Here is an 18,831-nt window from a genome sequence, read left to right on the forward strand (position 1 = left end):
CTGTGCTTTTTGCATTGCTCTGAAAGGTACAGAAGGATCTTTTTATTTTCATGTGGTTAAAATTTCATAATAAAGTGATGAGAGCCATGTCTTATATTTGTAATAAGAGTTTTTGTGTGTAGATCTATTGGAATTCACAAAATGACAATGAGTTTTCAATCAGTAAGCACTGAGTTGGTCCAGTGACATACAAAACATTCAGCAAGGAGCTGTAGTAATATCAACATACACAAAGACCCTCACAAAGAAGAATTTCCAAGAGAATTATATATGCCTATTCTAACAAGGTTTCAGAATCTTTTATAATGCTTAGTTTAAAATAATCTTATAACAATGATTTTCTTATATAAAACTTTTCTTCAGTAAAACACTACTCTGTGCAGAACACCAAATGACATGTCTATTGGAGCAGTTTGGCTGACGTTCCTCTGTTTTAGAAATGTAAGCACTCTCCTTTGTCTCTCAATAGTAATATGAGGTGCACAATATTCACTAACTTTAAATAGAACCCAAATATTCAGAACATAGATACAGTTTCTAACATATTTGTTGCTGAATTTCAAGGAACAAAATGTATATGAAACTAGTCAACATAGAACAGTTTTATGAATAATGTTTTATATACATGAGAATGCCAAAATAAGTTTAAACCACAAAACATATTCAACATAAAATGAAATCATCACTCTATTTTCAATCTACTGAAATCTAAAAAGAAAGCTATGCTCCTTATAATTTAAGAAAATCATTATATTAGCTTCTGATTAAAGTTTAATATATTTAATGATAAGAGAATTCTTATCTAATAAAAGGACAGAAAAAACAATTCCTAGAAAAAAGCTCTCTGCAGTTACAAGATGCTGCTAAGGACTTTTCGACAAATTATTCTTATGGAACAAATTTTTGAATCATAAAATTATAACTCCTTAGTTTTCCAGGATATCCTCCAAGACACAACATGAGCCCCAAGGTTAGTACCTACTTTAAAAAGGGCCTGGACTGATGGTCTATATGAAAGTCTGTTGCTTCTTTCCTATAAAATAAAGTGACAATAGTTAAGAATTATGTAAGGAAATTATTTTAGCTAACATTAATAAAGATGAAATTCTCTGACCAATATGTGAATTGATTAATGATTTTTCAAATATTCTGCTCAAATCCCCTCTCTTTTCAAATTTTTTGCTAGCATGGATTTCTATGTTAAGATGTAAAATTAAAATGAATATAAGAAGCCATATTTACTCTATTACTCATGTTCTTATCTTCCTTTTCACTGGCATCTTCAACATTCTAAAAACACATCTGACCAATAAGAAATATTTGTTTTTTAAATTTCAAATAAGTTACATCAAAAAATGCAAAGCCATCTTCAATTCAAAATTTGTCACTTCCTTCTACAGGCTTTAAACTTGAGAGGTTAGCCTAGACTTCTAATTTAATAGTTATAATTTTCTGTCTTAGCTGGATTGCTCCAAAAAGACTATATACTTGTGTATTTAAAAAGTGCTTGACAAATCATGCATACCACTGTATTCTTACTAGTTATTAATGTATTTAAAAAATGAACGGTTGAACTAACACCCTCAAAAAAGAAGTAATATGGAGATATTCAGAAATCTCAATTAAGGACAAGAGGGATTTATTTTTTAAATTTATATTCCCACAGCTATAGAGACAATGAAAGGATAATGGGCTTTTAAAATGATTAGCTGAAAAGTCTAAATCTCTAATCAAGTACCTCTCTTAAACTTGTACAGCTTTCTCAAAGGTTTTAAGCTGAGTTCACAGAATGTGACAAATTATGTCAACATCAACTACTTTTTAAAGTAGCAAATTAAAGTATCCTCCAACAACTTTCAGGCTTGATAATTTACCACACAATGCTTTAAGATCTCAAAGATCTCTATTACAAAATGAAATCACGTAATAAGCTGTATCAGGCTATTCTTTTATTCAAACCAAGTGTAATAAAATATTCTCTTTGGCTAGGAAGAGATTATGAAAGTAAACTATGTAAATAAAGAAAATAAAATTCATCCCAAGAAATGGAAGGGGGAGAAAATCCATCTTTTTAGAGCCTATTATATGCCAACATTAAATTATTTTATTAGCCTATTATATGCCAACATCAAATTATTTTATTAGCCCTCCCAATACATAGAAATAGGTATGATCACCTTCATGTTACATATGAAAATAATGAAGTTCAGCATGATTACCTAACTCATCCAGGTGAAAGTGCTAGTAAGGGAAGAGGGACAGGGAGATTTGAACCCAGATGTCTGATTGCAAACCTCTGACTGCTTATGCCCTTTCTATTACCAACTTCAGGAAACAAAAATTCTGGACGGTAAGGAGAAGAATTCACAAAAAAGATATGGATATACTATTCTGCAGCCTAAAATGAGGTAACACCAAATGTCTGAAAAACTCATGTGGGGAGGATTTTAGAAGTTAGCGATGAGACTATTAATACAGCCAATTCTAAAATTTAACTACTAAAAAAAGGAAAATCAAAATCTTTAATATAAAGGAAAAGAAAAATCTTAATTACTAAAAGTATTTCATTGTTTTTTTCTAATGTCACTGACCCCACAGTATTTCCATTCAAAATCTATTATTGAAATCAAGAGAGAGTTTATGAGTTTTTTTCTCATTGTTATTTAATTGCTCCCTTTAAAAGTTCAGATGGAGAGAAATATTAACAAGTGCATCACCACCCAGAAAAGTTTTGTTTTGTTGTGTTTGTATAAAGAAACTCACCATTCTCTCACAAAGAGCTATTAATTCTTTTACGAAATATTTATTTAATGTCTACTCTGAATCAGGCACTGATTCAAGAACTAGAAGTACAAAGTCAGATGGAACTCAGCTGCTGCCTTTCAGATACTATCATGACGCAGGAACTGAAATTTGAGTAAACAAATTTAGAAAGGGTTTAAGCATTGGGAGATACTCCTCCATGGGTCTCTGGCACTCCTGACACGTCCTATAGGGTAGGCCCAGAATGCAAGGCCCCAGCCACTCTTTATCCTAGCCATGTCCTGGAGTTATGTTTCCTGTGGGCAACTTTGAGGGATGAGGTCATGTCTCTTCGGTACAAAGAGCAGGCTTGTTTACTGCTTATTAATGAAACAGTGGGTAACTGCAGTTCAGCGCTCCTCAGCTGTGATGCAGTCAGCTGTGTCTACAGCATCCACCCAGGGCCCACATATTATTCCCATGGGACATGAAGGCAAGGGGAACCAAGAGAAACACGAAGTTCATGCGGCTTGCTGAACCATAATTAAGTCCTTTGTCTCTGACTCAGAAGTCTTGCGTCTTCTGCTGGCATCCCTGAGAGTAAGAGACTAACTTATTAGCTTTCAAATTGGGTAAAATCCAAGCCTAGACAGTAATATTAGTACAGATGTATGAGGTGCTATAAACAATGTAAAAAGCAGTGAGTTTTCTTGGGCATCTTTACTGTGGGAAGTTTGGTGCCAAATTATCAAGCACTGGAAGTGCAGAGACATAAAAAATTATTTTAATCTCACTAAAACTATTCAAAGTCCTCTCCAGAGATCAGTCCCATTGCCTGCTATAAGGGCAAGCATTCTCAATTGAGACAGAAATAGAACAAAGTTAACTGTACTTATAAAGGATCATGACCTTGGTTTCTACTAAATAATGATACCCCTAGTACTATACTATTACTACTACTAGCTAACATCTGTATACACTTACTATGTGCCATGGCTTTTCAAAGGACTTGACCTATATTAAACTCATATAACCCTCAAAACAACTTTATGATACAGGTGTTAGTATAACCTCCGTTCTGCAGATGAAGAAACTGAAGCACAGAGATAAGCTGTTCAGAATCACACCCCTCGTAAGCGGTGCAGTTAGAAGCAATCTCGCTCTGGAGTCTGTGCTCTGAAATAGAAGCCTCCTGCCTTCCTAGAAAGTAAGCCAACTGGGAGATCTTACATAGGGGAAAAATTCAAGGTAAGATGTGTCATTGTTGGGGTAAACTGAAGATGTTTTCTTAAAGTTTCTAGAGATCAGACTTATCAAAGCTGCGTTGAGCATCTACTGCTATTCCTTGTCCCAGTTCTCACAGACAAAAAAGCAACTGTCCCATGGAAAAGATATCCAGGAACAGCAGCGATAAGACATCTAACTAAAAACAAACACGAATCAGTGGAATAACATAAGAATAACGTAAGAATCAGGGGAATAACATTAGTTGGGTCCAGCTCTGCCTAAAAGCTGCATTAATGCCCCTACCTAAAGAATGGTAAGTCTTATTTTCACTAAGTAACATTGAAAGTATCTGTTCAGATAGAACAGCTTGCTTTTCAGAGCAGTAAAACATGTATATCAACCAATTATACATACTGGGAGGAACTAAATATACATATTTCCAAATGCATCACTTTGGACAATCTCAACAGTAACAATCCCTTGTCAAATAGAATAGAATATTTTTATCATTTTTGTACTAACATTTCTTCTGTCGTTTTTGTACAATGTGTTATACTTGTATATTAAGAGATTATAATTATCAAACATGGGTGTTACAAAAGCAGATGGGGTTAATATCTAATGAATAGTTAATAGTATAACCTGACAACTCCTACTTGCTTTGAGTTCAGTCATTATTTATGCATCTGATTCCCCGCTGTCTTATACTTTCTCATTCTAATAAGATTACTATTCTATTCTTTGTCACTCTGTGGAAGTTTAATTTTAAGCAATGACATGACATATAGATGATTTTTTTTTAAAAAAAGAACTAGACGTTACATAACTGAAAATGATCAAAAAATTTACCTTGAAAGTGTCATCATTTTGAGTTTGGTTAGAGTAAATCCAGCTTTGTTTATTATTTCAATTATTTCTCCAGCTTTTGGCACTGCATCTGGTTTAATCAGGGCTAATGTTCTGTAAAGAAGAATAAGTTTAAAAATAAAAATGGTTCAGCAGTTTTTACTTATAACTCCCAAGCAGTGGTAGTTTCCTTAACAAATCATCCTAGATCATCACACATCAAAGTTAATTATAAAGAAAAGTGTATGAATGGTCTCAAAAACTTATACAAAGGAAGTTTACTATTTTTTCCCCAAGAAAATCAAAATTAGGTACCCAATCTATAAAAATAATAAAAGCCTAGAGGAAAGAAAGTTAAATTGTTATTTTAAATATGCCCACATTAGAAAACACAAGTGTTTAAAATTTCTACTTCTTAGAATATGTTTTATAAAAGAAGCCAATTCTCTAAAAAGTTGCATTAAATATTACGAGCTTGAGTTTTGGTCTCTTAAATTTTAACATGTGTATGCTATGCAGTCAGTTCAGCACCGATGCGGAAATAATTATCAATTCTTCTCTATTAACACTTTATTCATAGCATGAATGATGTACAAAGTACCAAATGTCTGCTTACCCGACAAAGTGTATGGCTAGTGAACATGATGCTAACTTTTAAAATTATACTTTTCTCTAAAAGGATACATCAGAGCTATGCACTCTCCCCTCTGAAGCCACAGAAGAAATAGTTTTTGGAGATGGAGATCACCTGAGTGTCCTCATTTTACTAACAAGGAAATGAGGCTCAGAGAGGTAACTCTGCAAAGGTCACACGGCTGGTCTGTGTCACCTTGAGGACAGAACACCCAGCTCATAAGACTCTGGGTCTGTGCTTCTTCCACACCACAAGTGTCACTGTTAACATTAGTAACAGGGAGCATCATCACAAATCCTCAAAACTAATGCTTGCAAATGCAAGATAAAATCAGACTAGTTGCAGTAATTGAGTTTATATGGCACACAAAATGAAAAAATTCCTGCCACTTTCCATCATTTTCAATAGCTCTGACACACTGACATTAATTCAAAGAACCCATAAAAGGAGAATGGTTGGCCTTTTCATAATGGATTTTTTCACCAATGAGACAAAACTTAGCTAAATATATAATGATATAAATATCCTCAGTTAAATACATAATGATATAAGTATCCTTATTTACAGTTGGTTGTAACTTACGGCTGGCTTTTAAAACTTTAAAATAACAGGCTGTTCATCTTGGTCTGTTTATTCAAGCCCTATCAGACTTTTTTCTTTATTTTGAAGCAAGTGAGTCACTTATAGCATTTTATATGGCTTCACTGAAGATACAATTAAAACCTGTCACTTTTTAAGCTCACGTTGTTTAAAATTATAAAGCCAAATCATGACTGTTTATTCTAAACTCTGGAAAAATTTTCATGAGCCATAGCGCTTAAGAAAATATAAAACAGCAGCGAACAAGATGCGATGTGAAAAATAGAAAACTGACAGAACTTAGTTTAAAACACAGCGTCATTTTCTCCTTAAATGCCTACAGGAGATAAAGCATTGATAACTAATTACTCTGTGTTCCTCTGTCATGTCTTCACTGCTTACTTGTTCAGTAGATAACAGTTGAAATGTATTTGAGGGAAAATTAGACAGGAATCAGGAATCAAATGTGTTATTTAAAAGCAAACACAGCACACGAAGAAAGTAAAGGACAACAAAAATATCTTAATAGGACTGCTGTTATCTATCGCTGCATTTAACAAACCACCCCAAAACGTAGTGACTTAAAACCCCAAGCAGTTTCTCAAGAGTCTGTAGGTTGGCTGGGTGGTGGTTCCACCTGGGATCGATCACACAGCTGCACTTGCTGGTGGGTCAGTCAAAACAGCCAGGCTTCTCTTTTGTTGAGGCCTCAAGAAACCAAACTGGCAAGGAAATGGATTCTCCCCTAAAACCTCCACAAAGTGCAGCCTTTGCAACACCTTAATCTCAGCCTGCGAGGACTGTGTTGGGCTTCTGATCTGTAAGACTGTAAGATAGTAAATTTGTATTGTCTAAGGAACTGAGTTTGTGGTAATTAGTGATGACTTCAACAGAAAACTACAGAAAGAAAACTAAAGAGATGACAAACACCTGAACTAACAAAAAAAAAAGCAAGAAAAATAGAAAAGCAGGAAAGCAGTAAAATAGTAGAAATATACACAATGGTAATAATACAACATATAAATGTACATGTACTAATCTTACCAATGAAAATCTGGAGGTTTTCCAATCTGGAGGTTACCAATGAAAATCTGGAGGTGATCCAGAATAATTTCCCCATCTCAAGGGCTGTAATCTTAATCAAATCTGTAAATTCTCTTTACCATGCAAGGTAACTATTGGGCTGCACCCCGCAGGGCCTGCAAGCCTTGTTGTTGCCCAGCCTCCAGACAGAAGAAAGAGCCCGGAGACGAATACATAAGCGGTTTATTGGACAGAAGAATCTCACACAAACTGTCCTGGAGCGATACCGCGAGCACCGCCGCACGCAGCACCGTGCACGGCAGACCATGGGTAGGACGCCGCAATCCTTGCAGTTCACGGGAGAAGGAGGCTCCCATTTACACGGGAATTGATGTCAGCTGGGCCCATCGGTTAACCAGGGACTAATTAAGCCTTAATTAAGAGAATTGGATAATCATGTGAATGAAGCAGGGCCTGGTCAAGCAGAGGATGCAGAGAGAGAGCAGCTTTCTTCAATGGCCTGACCACACCGTAACATATTCCTAGGTTCCAGAGATTAGGACGTGGACGTCGTTGGGCAGCTGTGATTCTCCCTACTGCACTCCCTATTGGTTTCGAGTTCATATGCTATTTGTCTAGTGGTTTGCTGTGAAACTTTCACACTTATTTAACTTAAAATTTTTTAAGTTGTATGGTATCTTAAACCCTTTACAAAGAGTTCAGAACACTTTAGCTCCAATATTCTCTTCCAACTTACATAGCTTCACTGTTGCTTTGGAAATTCAGTTTTTTGCCTGATATTAGACATCTTTTTTTTTTTTTTGGTACAAGTGATATTTGCTTGGATTTACCTACAGATTTCTTGATAGTAAACAGAGGAAGGAATCTTAATTTTTCCCTGGGAGCTTAATAATGAGAAGGCATTTTTCACGGCATTATTTGAAATGCAGTTATGCTGTCGTTGGAAGTATGTCATCAATAGTAAGCCATCTCGGACAATGAGACCATAAGTAAGTAAAGATGAGAAGATTAGGGGGATGAAATCTTAGCAAGGCCTTGGGAATTGAACTAAGGTCTTACTTAAATGCATTTCAGTGCCTTCTAACTGCCAAAACTCAATGCTGGCCACTGCTCACCCCCACCTCGGAGGGCATGTAAAGTAACAGTAATTGGTATTGAGGGAGTAGTTTCCCAAAGGCAAGAGCAGAATTGAACTAACACCCGTATTCGTCTGGTCTTCTCCCCTGAGAAGTAGCCTTGGTCTACTCAAAACTGTTAAGACAATTGGCTTAAAGAAATAAAACTCCAAAAGCAATGGAAACGTGTACCCTTGCTCCTCTTGAGTAAACGTGCTTCTACTCCATTCCCAGGAGAGGGCGCCCTCTCTCCACCCCCTTCATCTGCTCTTCAGGCCGCAGTTAAGGGTGTCTGGTTGCATGTGGTCCTGCGTCTTCTCTCTCAGAACTGCAGGCCCTCCAGCAGGGCATAGTCTGTAGTTCTTCCCCTGCTTCCACAGCTTACCTGTTTCCTTGGGTCCTTCATGCCTGACGGGGCCTCAGTGAAGTTGGAGGAAAAGAGAAAGGGCAGATACCTTTGGGGAAATTGCTGGTAAACACCACAGTCCCTTACTCTTCTTTTTGATTCCTCCCGCCTCCGGGCGTTTCTTTTCCCTCCCCTCTCCCCACTTCTCTCCCATCCACTGTTCTCCTGTTTGGTATCTTAAGGCCTGTTTCTCAAACTTTTCCCCCAAGGCACCCTTAAGAACTGAGTGGACACCAAGTCATCACTGCTGACTTCCATTTATCTTTTTTTAAAAAAGAGTGTGAGTTTTTAATTCTACTCCACATTATTTTAATATTTTAAAAAATGCTTCAAACCATTTACCTGAATCTAAATGTAAACCTAGATTACGTTAAGTTGATGCTTACGGAAGGTGGACCACAGTTGCCTGGGTGGTCTGAGAGCATAGTCTGAAGCCCCCAAAAGCCTCCCTGCACCCCAATCCTGCCAAAAAGGCAGAGGCCAGCACCTGTAGGGAAGCCAACCTCTCTCTGGCGCTCTGTCTCCTATGATCAATGGGCAAGTGTGCTGTCAAGGTTTGATCTGCAGATCTCTCTCTCCCTCAGGCGGGCCGCAAAATACAGATTGGGAAGGAGTGAGGGCAGGGAGTGGGGTGGAGAAGTAGGAATAGGAACAAAACTTCAACCATTCTCAAAGTTGGCTTATACCAGGCAGCCTAAATAAAACCAGTTTGCTTCTGGTACCTGTCAGTGTTTCACTGGTTAATAATTTGGAGAGGAGAATGGAGACTAACTGAACTCAAGAGATAAGAAGCTTGAATGATGTCTTTACATCTGAACAATAGAACCATGAAGCATCAATTCATTACTGTCTAAAATTAAAATCAAATACTCTAATTGACAACTAATAACATTATCCATTTGATTTGAGGAGCTTTATAAAGAGAATATAAAAATTAATTGAGAGTTGATCTTTTGTTAAGTTCTCTTACCACAAAAGAAAAATCAATATAAAAAATAAGGGGGCAGGAGGAAACTTTTGGAGGTGATAGACAAGTTTATATCCTTGACTGTGGTTATGGTTTCACAGGTATATACTTATCTCCAAACTCACTGAGCTGTATGCATTAAATGTCTACAGCTTTTTGTATGCTAATTATACCTCAATACAGTGATTTTTAAAAAGAGAGAGAACAAATGTGCATCAAATGTCAGATTTCTACAGTTAACGGGAATTAGAAAGCTGAGTCTAGTTTGTGAGCTTAATTGAATCACACAGAATTATCTCAATAAGTGCCTCAAAATTAGCAGATGAGCACCATGAGGATCAACTTTACTCCTCCCTCTGACTACAGACTTTACTCCAGAAAGCAAGTAGCTGAGTATGATAAATATAACAGGGAGGTAATTAGCTCATAAATTTTCCTTGACAATATGCAAAACTGAGAACTAGGCTAAGTTATAATCATTACATAGAAGCTGCTTCTACAAGACTATGGTAGAACTGCATGTATTTCTTGATACGCCTACTTTTTTGGTCACTTAAATAAGACAGTATATTCTAAAACTCTTGAATTCTGAAGTTTATTTAAATCACCCAAATGGTTGCTGGATTTATCCCACTTGCAGTTAGGAAAAGGATCAGAAGAGAAAAATGGTGAAACAATTTAAGTCAGTAAAGATATAATGCTGCACATCTTTTAATTAATTATATTTATAAAGCCCACATATTTAAAATCTGTCTTCACATTCTCTGTTCCTCTTGTTTTTAAATCAGTCCATTCAATACTACCTACCAACATATTAATTAGAGGTTTAGAAAGAGAATGAGTTTTAGAGTCAAACACAAGATTTACTGGCTTCCCTTCACTTTGTAGCTGTTTGACTATGGCCAAGTTACTGAACTGTTCTGTAAAATGGACTCAACAACATTCACTGTAGACAAATCAGAGTTAATATATATGTTATAATTGTTATAGCTATTATTATTTTATTCAGATTGGGTCATACGAGTAACCCTGTCTCCCTAATTCATTTATTTTTGCTAATGTAAATGAAAACTGGAAGTAGTCCTGAACTAAGAGGCATATGCAAAGTGCCTACCACAGTGATTGGCATATAGCATGTGCTCAAAAAAATTAAAGCTATAAGTACTCATCACTTATAAATAAAGTGTAGTTGGTGTTTCCTTAACCCATAGGCTTTTACCAGATCTTTTAACAATGAGATTCCTACTTATCTAACATTCTATTTTTTTTTCCTATTTCAAAATTATCCTGGGAACCTTTGGTTTTCCTTTTTTATGAGTCATTCACTACCCCGCTGATCCATCACCACCTGTGTACCAATACCCACACTGAGCATCAAACCACCTCGAGAATTATAAAGAGCTTGTAAAGTAGTCACTACAGGGAGGAGACTTAGATGTTAGTAATCATCTGGTTATTTGGGTGGCAAACCTCAAAAAATAGTTTGATAGATTTTTTTTTCCTAAAGAATTACATAGTTTTTGGAGCTTTTTTAATATATAGCCTTACCTTCCACCAGTGATCCCTATTTTTCATTACTGTAACACTCACTCCACAAATGCAAAGCATCCCCCAAGTCAGCACATACAATATAATATAAGCCACAGAAACCAGAGCCAAGAAAGATGACCAAGCAATTAAAATTGCATTTCAAATATAGTTCATGTTAGACTCAGAAAGCTGCACCCTCATAAATGTAGAGATTGAAAACGAAAATTTCATTTTAATAATAATGAAAATTGACATTCAGAAGAAAAAAATTATTACAAGTCTTTTTTATTCTGGATAGCCTGATTTTCAGCTACATCTCTAACTTGTTTTGTCCCTCTTCTAAATCAAAACCAAGGAAAAGTCAGAGTGACAAGTGTAGCTTTGACAAACAATGAAGAGAGGAGGCCAGAGAGACACACAAAGGAACCAGGCTACAGTTTCTCCGCTTCCCAGGAAGAACCACATGCAATGAGAGGGAGGGAAGGAGGCAGGGAGGCAGCGGGCCAAAAGCGCCTCCTCTAGACACAACAACTGTTTTCAAGGATGTAAGCTCATTCATTCAACAAATTTTTGTAGGGCATTCCCTCTGAATAATTCACTGTTTGAGGTATCACTACCATGGTCTTTAAGGATGTAGTTTTGATTCCAAAACAGATTTCAGTTTCTCTGTATCACAATTTTTTAATATATTTTTTCTTTTTGCAACACTCATATATTCTGTCTTCAATTGATCAGTCACTATTTACCAGACATATATTATGTCTGTGAATAAAACTAAAAAATAGACAATATATATTACAAACAACCTAGACAAAAATATCTTCGTAAACTAGCTCAAAGGCCATCATTTAAAAACAGGGAGGAAATGAAAAAAGGGAAGTGTAGATATTAAATTTTAAATTGTTATTCATTGGTTCATTCAGCTCACACAGATAAGGTGCTTGCAATGTGTGAGAAGAAGTGCTAGACGCCACAGGAGACGTAAAAATGAACTGAGACGGAAAGAGGGCAACTATTTTGCAGGTCCTATCCATTCTCCTGTGGTTAAATCCTCCCATTCTTGATGCAAACGCTGGGCTTTAATCTTGCCTCTCCTCTGTGATCTTTAGCAAGTTACCTAACATCTCCAAGCTTCAACTTCTCCATCTGCAAAGTGGAGCTAATAATAATATTATTAGCTTCTGTATTAGGTTGTTGTGGGGCTTAAATAAATGGTGTGGACAAATCATTTTAACACAAGGCCTGATATAAAAATAGCTAACAGTTATTAAGGCTTATCGTTACTACTCTTGCTCTACTTATGTTAATCTTACTCTTCCTTCCTTTTCACACCTATTGTCACCATCCTAAATCAGGCTATTTTGCTACTTAAATTAAAAAAAAAATTTTAAGCACCATGCAGAACAATGGGCTCTTCCCAGTACCTAACCTTCACCTGTTCCTTTGTCTGTACTCATTCCTCTGACCAGCATTTCTCTGACTTGAGCCAACTAGGTAAAAACTCAATCTATCTTTCATGAGTCTGTCAGACACCTTCACAAAGCCTTCCCTACTCTTCTACAAGAAGTAGCTTTATTTTATTCCGAGTTTCCATTGACTTATGGCACTCACTACTTTCCCCCCCATAAGCCACGTGTATCCTACACAACAAGAGTTACTTGTATTTTCAGTTCCCAATCAGAAGAACGATGAGGGTGTCTAAAACGTTTGTATTTTTCCCTCCCGAAAACAATCGCTGCCTAGGACTATGGGCATCACTTTCTTACCTGAGTGAAGAGCAAATCACAGTCTGCTCCACAAAATTCTAAATAGTCATAATACTGAATTGTATCACTGAAAAATATCTACACTGTAAAAACACAAGGTAGCAACAAGAAATCAGACTTTGGTACCAAGACAAAATATTTTAAGAATGAAAAAACAAGGATTGTATAGTTGTTTTCTTACTTTTCTTTCCTACTGCCCAACTGGCGAGCTGTATACTGATCCCCATAGTCAATTAGCACCAGTTGACGAGAAAAGACATTCACTTTGTTGCCTATAAATAAATCTTCCAAGTGAAGGTCTTCATATTTGGTTCGCTTTAAAAAGGTGCGATGATTCTTTACATCATGCTGGAACCAAAAACAACAATAAAACAAATCATTATCAATAGGGAGGGTTAATTTATTATAAACTAGAAATAGTTCTTAATTCTGCTTTATTAAACATACGTTACATTCTGTTTTATTTTTGCTACAAATACAAATCATAATTTCTTTTATAATTTCAGTCTTTCCTAGTCTAATCCAGTAATAACATAAAATTTACAAATTTAATACTTTTAAAAACCCTGAATAGAAGCCTCTGTTTATTGCCAAATCATTTCAGCAAATTAGTGCCTATGAAATCCCAGAGAAATTCCAAATTTCTGCTTCCTTGCCTACACAAAATCCCAACACCAAATAGATCCACCTGCAAAAGGGGTTGCCAATGAAGGGACACAAAGAAATAAGTGGAACTCTTTTAACTCAATCTTCCCCAATTTGACTTTTTGTAGAGATTAACAGTATTCAACAGTGGTGACATATTTAGGGACATGATAATCTTTGCTATAACCACTTACTGACTGTTGCTTAATCCAAAACATAAATAATCCCCCTTCAGTCTTCTAACAACAACAAAAAAACTCTGCTAGAAATAAAGGCACAAAGTTATCACCTTGTATCAGAATTATAATACTCAAATAAAAAGAATCCCCAAGATAAAAAGAATGCATTTTTAAAAGCAACTATTAAAAAAGGCAATCCTATTCCTCTCCCTATCCTACCTTCACTCCATTTGCCAACCTTGAAGAAAAGAAAGGTTCACTTACCATTTCAACAGATCCATCCTCTGGGTAAAATAAAAGCTCATAACGTCGAAATAGTGAAGCATTTGGATCATACCACTCTGCAATGAAAACGAATCTTTCACTATGAGTCTGCAAAGAAAGAAAGAAGTATTTTAAACTAACATGTAAAATATAATCATTCCTGTAGAAATCATACAAATTGAAATAATTACCAAAAATTTGCAACAAACAGATCTATTACTTATTATACTGAAGAATTCTGCAACAATAAATCAATTATCAATATACCCTCAGAAATATTTCCTAATTTCTTATTAAATATCCTTAGATATCTCAAAGATGATTTATGGATTGCTTAATACTTCACAGCCATCCACTCATCCTGAGTAAATTGATAATTTTTAGAATATGAGCTCCTGATCTGAAGAATTCAGTCCTTCTGAAGGTAAGTTTACATAAAGGTAAAAAGACAATTGATAAACTAATATGAGAAAAAATTTCTGAGGCTAGCTCTCAGTTAACTGAGAAGTTTTAACTGTTCTAAATTTAAGAAACAACAGTATTAAAAAAGTGTTGTCATTCATATTATAGTAAGCACCTTCTCTCTGCTTAGTAATTTCACGATAGTTCTCTTTTTGTAGAAATAGTAGGAAAATGTGTTAGTCTAGGTCCTCCGAGAAGCAGACAAGATGCTAAGGCAAGATTAAACATGCAAGAATTTTATTCTTGTAAGAGAAATTCTGTACAGGAAATTCCTACAAGAGGAAGTTGGGAGGAAGGGATCCAGGGAAGGCTGACAGACTACAATACAAATCTGACCCTGAGAGAAGGCAGGCTGGGGGGAATCCTCCTGGATTGCGGTACAGTCTAAGGAAGGTTCAGCAAGACCACTGGGGAGTGCTCGAGCCAGCTGGCCCCCAGAGAGTTTCTTGCCTTCCAGGGATGGTCCTGCTTTAGTGTCCCTGCTTCTCTCAGTCACCGGCTGTGACCAGCCCTAGGGAAGCCTGTCCTACATACAAAAGAGGCAGATTTCAGAGCACAGGAACTGAGGCCCTCTGGTCATCTAACATCTCTTTAATTGAAGATCTGTGAGGTGTGAATGAAAATGTGAGTCAAAGACTGGCCCTCTTTCCTTGACTATTAAGCAGTATTTCCCATCATATATGTTTTTAAAAATATCTTAGTCCCAAAGGCCTATCATTACAATAAGCCAATGAGGATGTAAGGAAGAAAGGAATCTAATGGTTTTGCTGCTAATTCTGGATTTAGCATCTGATTCTCTGGTTAGGGTAAAGGGATGGGTTCCTTTTATGTTAATAACTCACTTATAAATTCTAATAGTAGCATGTCTAGCTATACTTATGATTATAGTCATAAACTATAATGTAGATAAGTTTTTAAGACACTACTTTATTCTTCCTAAAATCATCCAAAAAGACACACTTAAACAATGCTTATTAGTTAAGAGGAAATAAAGGTAAAATAAGAGACTCACTGAATACAGACATGTGGTTGCCAGGGGGGTGGAGGGTGGGAAGGGATAGAATAGGATTTTAAAATTGTAGAATAGATAAACAAGATTATACTGTATAGCACAGGGAAATATACACAAAATGTTATGATAACTCACAGAGAAAAAAATGTGACAATGAGTGTGTATATGTCCATGAATGACTGAAAAATTGTGCTGAACACTGGAATTTGACACAACATTGTAAAATGATTATAAATCAATAAAAAATGTTAAAAAAAAAAGAGACTCACTATGACAAGCCTTTCTTCACTCATTACTTTTCATATTGATTCTTATAAATACAGTTTTTTTTAATTTAGGTTTCACTGTGCATTGTAGTACTGTACTCTCCTTTTAATACAAAAGTATTAGTAATTAATTAAAATTTTTACTATCTATATTAAAATATTCATTCACTAAAAAAATCATTGAAATATTGTCTTCACTAAAATAAATAAAATTATGGAAGGGAAGAAATGATGAGACATCTAACTGAAGGCAAAAGGGCAAAGATAAGGAGGCAAATGAAAAACCACTGAAATTTAACACTGATTTATCCAGGCAGCCTAACCACAAAACCTGCTAATCATGCTCTTTAATTCTGAAGCAGGTAGTAGAATTTTTCATGATTCATCATCCAGAAAACAGCTTTAATACAAAGAAAACAAAGTGAGTAATTACTGTTTCTGGATGCCAGAGCAGCTTAGAGCAATCAATGCTACTTTCCAAGAACAACTAGAAAACTAGGATATTTAAAATATATATATACATATGTTTGATGACCTGGGAGAGCATCTAAGGCAGCCAGCTTTGATGATCCAGGATTCAGAAATATAGAAAGCTTACTGAAGTGAGCACAGCGTTCTTCATGCTGCTTGTACCTGAGGACATGTGCTGAGACTTAGATCAAGCTGGACAAGAGACTGAGAAGCCCGCAGAGGAAGGCTGTCAAGAAGCAGAGAAGCCAGCAGAGCTTTTGATGATGTCACAGGGGTAAGTAGACAAAAACTGGAATCTGGGCCCACCAAAGCAGCCAAGATCTGAGGGGCAAAGATCCCGGAGGAAAGGAAACCATAGAGAAGTGAGCTCAAATCTGTTTGTTCAACGGAGCTTTCAACAGCCTCAAAATTCTGGGGAGAGAAAAATGAGAGTTCAAACCCACCAAACAGGAGATCCCTGGTAAACAGACAGCCTTTCTGACTCTTGGAGCATTACATTCTAAAAGCCTGGGTAAATGAAAAGTAAACTGATGGTTACAAAGTTTGAGACAAGTTTTGTGTTCACTCAATGTTTAGTCCTTCACCGTACTGACATGGATTTCCCCCATTTTAGCTCTGCGCCTCCAGAAACGTAAATACAGCTTTCACACACAATGTCAAGCTTTCAGAGATAAACTACCAGACAGACCAAAAAAGACAACCAGGAGAAAAAACAGAAAATAGAAAGAAATCCATGAATAGCCTAGTTATTATCTAAAAAAGGCTTCAAAATGACAATGATAGGTATAAATATATATATGTCAAGATTAATAATTTCACCAGGAAGCCAGAATCTATTTTTTTAAGTCAAGCAGAAATTCAAGAATGAAAAGTAAATACCAACATAGCAACCTATAACTAGCAAAATTACCCTTCAAAAGTGAAGGTGAAATAAAGACATTTTTCAGACAAGCAAAAAACAGAAAAGTTATTGCCAGTGTACCTTCACTGAAAGAAACTCTGAAGGGAATTCTAAAGGAAAAAGGAAAATTATACCAGATGATTCAAGGAATAGAAGGACTGAAAAATAACAGAAATGTAAATATGTGGGTAAATCTAAATAAATAATGAATATACAAAATAGTAATAATGTCTTGTGGGATATTAAATAAGTAGAGTTTGAGTGCATGTCAATAAGAATATAAAGGATGTGAGGGGAAGACAATGTTCTTCAAACTATGCGAAGCCAAGAAAGTATCCCCTAATCAGTTGCTCAACCTGCTCTCAAATTCCAATTAACATCAGTGAAGAGAATCTCTCGTAAATTAATAGACAAACAAATTGGAGATGTTCTGTCCAATTTTTCACCGGCTGTTCTGTTAGAATGACTTTTCTTCATCTCCTACTGCTCAGCCAACTGGGAAACAATTCTCAAAATGTTTAGTAAATCAGTGCCATTCAAACTTTATGAAATGAATGATAATCATTAATCATGGCAATAACAACAATGCTGCTTTTTAGAGAACCTACTAAGTAGCAGTTTCTTTACATACATGATCCCATTTGAGTCTCACAACAGACAATGCAGGTTGACAGAAACAGGGATACTATTTCATGGAAAAGGTCAGTAAAGCTCTGAAAGTTTGAACACTGGTCCAAGATTACACAGCAAAGAAATGAGTAAGTCAGAACTCAAACTTTGGTCCTTCAGACTTTGCGTACGTCACGTTTTATCCCATTAAACAGCACTGCCTATATAAAATGATGCAAAAATCAGTGTTTAAAAGAAGTGTTCAGTCAGTGGGTCTAAACTAATGATGACCTGAGTTATTTAGCTACATTTCTATGTAAAGTTAAATAATTCTAGACAGGGTCAAGTTTTGTAAACTTTAACGATCATGTAGGAAAAAGGAAACGGATTATTTATTACAAGATGGGATGGGGAAATCATGTCATTCTCTGTGACATTAAACACATTTAACAAAATATGTCTCTTCAATTAGATCCCAATTCCAGAATCTTAATAAATCAAGAGTCAGTGAGATGTGTCCTTCTAAAAATACCATCAGTTTAAGATAACAGAAATTTTTATAAATTTAAGAAATTATACAAACTATATATATTATATTGCCCATAAGTTGCTGCTTTGAAACCATTTTCACTGTGAGCATCAGATCTAATATAGTCATGATCTCTAAGAAAAATACAATAAAAACAATTACTTTTTTTTATCATAAAAGAAAAAAAAGTAAATAGATACCAGAGGTCACACTTTTCTGGGGAAGGAATAGAATTGTGTTAATTTTTAAAATTCCATCAGAAACCAAACAACATAATCAGATGCTGAAGGAACAGTTTGCAACTACAAATTAGTTCAATAAATCTGATAAGTAACCATCATACAGGAAAAGAGACAATAACCTACGTCCTCAAGATTTTTTAAATGCCCAAGCTCTTGAGTCTGACCTCTTAAGAGTTTTGATATAGTTTCACAATAGTACCTAGATACAAAGAAAAAATATTTCATAGTCTCTCAAAAAATTAGCTCATTCCTTCATCTGTAACTGTGCTTTACCTTAACGAGATTGTTTTAAAAAGTACATAAGAATGTCTTCTACAAACGAAGAAACAAAGTCTCAAGAAAGCACTGTTTCCTCTATGAAAAAAGGTTTACTATGCCAAGTAAAAATTGTATTC

General features: G+C 35.7%; 1 protein-coding gene across 4 annotated transcripts in view; it reads right to left on the minus strand.

The window, feature by feature from the left end:
* The window catches only part of NME7 (NME/NM23 family member 7), a 171,904-nt gene that overhangs the window by 118,719 nt on the left and 34,354 nt on the right, over positions 1 to 18,831 (minus strand). For 3 of the 4 annotated variants that reach the window (XM_010984472.3, XM_010984471.3, XM_010984473.3), the window contains exons 2-5: positions 13,945 to 14,052; positions 13,038 to 13,204; positions 4,819 to 4,929; positions 983 to 1,033 (exon numbers count right to left, since the gene is read on the minus strand). In XM_010984472.3, the coding sequence (XP_010982774.1) occupies positions 983 to 1,033; positions 4,819 to 4,929; positions 13,038 to 13,204; positions 13,945 to 14,052 (437 nt within the window). The remainder of the gene's footprint in view (positions 1 to 982; positions 1,034 to 4,818; positions 4,930 to 13,037; positions 13,205 to 13,944; positions 14,053 to 18,831) is intronic. The other variant, XM_010984474.3, reaches the window with a different exon arrangement.

Source organism: Camelus dromedarius, chromosome 23 (assembly GCF_036321535.1).
Source record: "Camelus dromedarius isolate mCamDro1 chromosome 23, mCamDro1.pat, whole genome shotgun sequence".
NCBI lineage: Eukaryota > Metazoa > Chordata > Mammalia > Artiodactyla > Camelidae > Camelus > Camelus dromedarius.